We start from the raw sequence: 2,771 nt of genomic DNA, 5'->3' as shown, positions 1-2,771 counted from the left end.
CCCCACGCACACACACACACACACACATATATTTATATATATATATATGCATACGTACATATATACATACATACTTTAATACACACATACACACACACACACACACACACACACACACACACACACACACACACACACATACACACACACACATATATATAAATATACATAAATACAGACACAAACACACATAGACATACATACGTACATACATTTATATATACTTACTTACATACATACATATATACATACATACATACATAAATACATACATAAACACACACACACGCCCACACACACACATATATATATACACACACAACACACACACACACACACACACACACACACACACACATACATATATATACAACATATTATAATTCTTCACACCTGTGGTCCGTTGCCATGTGTTATCGCAACCTCATATCCTCTCTGCGTCACCAGTGTGGCTATTTTCATAGCCGTGACCTTGATGGTCTCTGCTTGCTCTGCAATTGATGTCTTTTTCGGATTCTTGATTATACTGTTACCGCCAATTGCAATTAGCAGCCGTTTACCGGCCCTTGCGATGGTAGACATATTTGTCTTCAATAAAAGTGAATAGACTGACTATTGCCGAATGCATAAGTAACACTTTCTACTTTCTGTGATACAATATGTACTTTGTAGATTGTCGCGCAAATTCATATGTAAATGATGAAAGGTTGAAGTCCAAGGATAGGTAAATAACAAATCACTTTTGTGTGTACGTTCACAAGCAGTTTTATTATTAATACATATGTACATAGAGGAAAGAGGTGAGCATCTACAATTCTAAACTGTGTACAGGCAACGAGCTAGTAGCGCGCATGTTCCAAATTCCAAAAGCTTCCATTACAATTTCGAAGACTACGGAACTGAAACCCAAACCCAGAACCCTACATTGAACTGACACGTATCATACTTTGACACCTTGCCATCCATCTGGACTGTCATCTGATCCATAGCCTTCTGAGAATTTGACATCTGATCACAAATTTTATTTTGTTTATATTTTTTATATGCATTACCCCATCCATATAGACTAAAAAGGGGACTCGATTTTAAAGAAGCAAACCTAATTCAGACTATCTATCCGGTTTTGAAAATAATCACAATTTATTTTTCTAGGCTTTTTCTTATAAAAACATTTCAAAAGAATTTTGCGAAGGCGCCAACTTGATAGCTCTCGAGCCTCAACTGGTTCAGACAGATATGTACAGTATTGATTTATGAACACCATTGTGCACTTTTCGACCATGCCAAATCTTGGATTTCCAGGTCGCGTATTAGCAATTTGAACCTTCTAAAAATTCTAATATATAATAAATATAAGTATTATTAGTTCAAAACTCATTTTTGAGGTATAGGTGGCTTCTTATACTTCTCAAAATCATCATTTACGTGCATGCATCCATCAATGACATCCATTAGGGGTGCGTATTCAATTATATGGCTTTTTTATATATGATTTTTAGATCTTCGTATTACTTATATAAGCATAAGTAGGCCCTGAAAATGTTATTGTAATCATTTGTGGGTGAATTCAAGAAATGCGATTCATCGTGCAAACGATGACATGGCACATCTCATGGCGCAAACAAACTTTTTCTCGATTTTAGAAGCTGAAGCTTGTATTGGTTATAAGGATGAATATACGATATTATTTGGACAATATTTGTACGCGACAACTTTAAAACTTCACTAATTAGGAATATTTAGACCCAATAATTGAGTTTTGGACGATTCCGATGTAGTGTTATACCCTTTTAAAAGCATAGAAGGTGCTCTGCTTGTACTACGACCTTGACGCCTTCGCAGGTCATTGAAATACCTAATCTTGAAATGTACCAAAAATATTGGGATTAAATAGAAATCCGGATTAAGTAAATATGGAACGCTCTTTATTTTCGGCCCGATTTAATCGCCTGAGTATGAACATGGATGGGGTATTTTGCTACTTTCTTTTAAAATAAATTTAAAAACCATTTATGCCAGTAAACATTACGTAAATATTTAAATACAGTAAATATCATATCACATATCGTACAGACGTACACTCGTAAATAGTAAATACAGTCAAATGTAATAGTTATGTCCAATAGAAAATATTTATCATACCACATTGCAGGAGCAAAGATTTGATATTCATTTAAAAAAATAAAAATAAATTATTTAGCTGGTCATGACTCATGACCCTCAAATACTCTTAAGAGATTAAATAAAAATATACCACATCGGACTAAAGTCCGTAGGAAGCTGGTTCCAAATTTCCATAAATATATAGTACTCCCACAGGCCCAAGCCGCCGCCCGGCACAGGGCCACCAGCCACCAGACCCAGTCACCCACAGCAGTGACAGGCTGACAGCAGTCAACAGACTCAGCAATCAGCATCCACTGGCAGAGTGCTGAGTGCAGACTGACTCGTCAATTCGATTTGCATCATCTATTTATTTTAGTAGTAGACAAAGGATGGCAAGGTATTTGAGGCAAGGTGTTTCTAGAGTAGGGCTATTTGTGTATGTATTTATGTTTTGTTCTTTTGAGTGCGAAGTGACGTAAACGCAAAAAAATGATTGAATTTTATGCGTTAACGTATATAAAAGAACGACAAATTGCAGAGTTGAAATCCCGATGGTAAATATGTACGACAATTTTTTTAACGTAAAAACGATATTTTTTTCCTTCGAACAAAACTTTTTTAAAGGTTTTTGTTTCAAAAAACATAGAAAACAAAAAACAAAATTT

General features: G+C 35.2%; 1 protein-coding gene across 1 annotated transcript; it reads right to left on the bottom strand.

The window, feature by feature from the left end:
- Nucleotides 1-393: 393 nt before the first annotated feature.
- SARC_13450 (hypothetical protein) lies at nt 394-582 on the bottom strand (the record flags this gene model as incomplete). Its single annotated transcript, XM_014292421.1, has 1 exon — nt 394-582. A coding segment is annotated over one exon (189 nt), but the record flags the coding sequence as incomplete, so codon positions are not given.
- Between the last annotated feature and the right edge of the window lie 2,189 nt (nt 583-2,771).

This window comes from Sphaeroforma arctica (genome assembly GCF_001186125.1).
Source record: "Sphaeroforma arctica JP610 unplaced genomic scaffold supercont1.3302, whole genome shotgun sequence".
Taxonomy (NCBI): Eukaryota; class Ichthyosporea; order Ichthyophonida; genus Sphaeroforma; species Sphaeroforma arctica.
The sequence above is the reverse complement of the archived record's forward strand: the minus strand, read 5'-3'. Positions and strand labels throughout refer to the sequence as shown.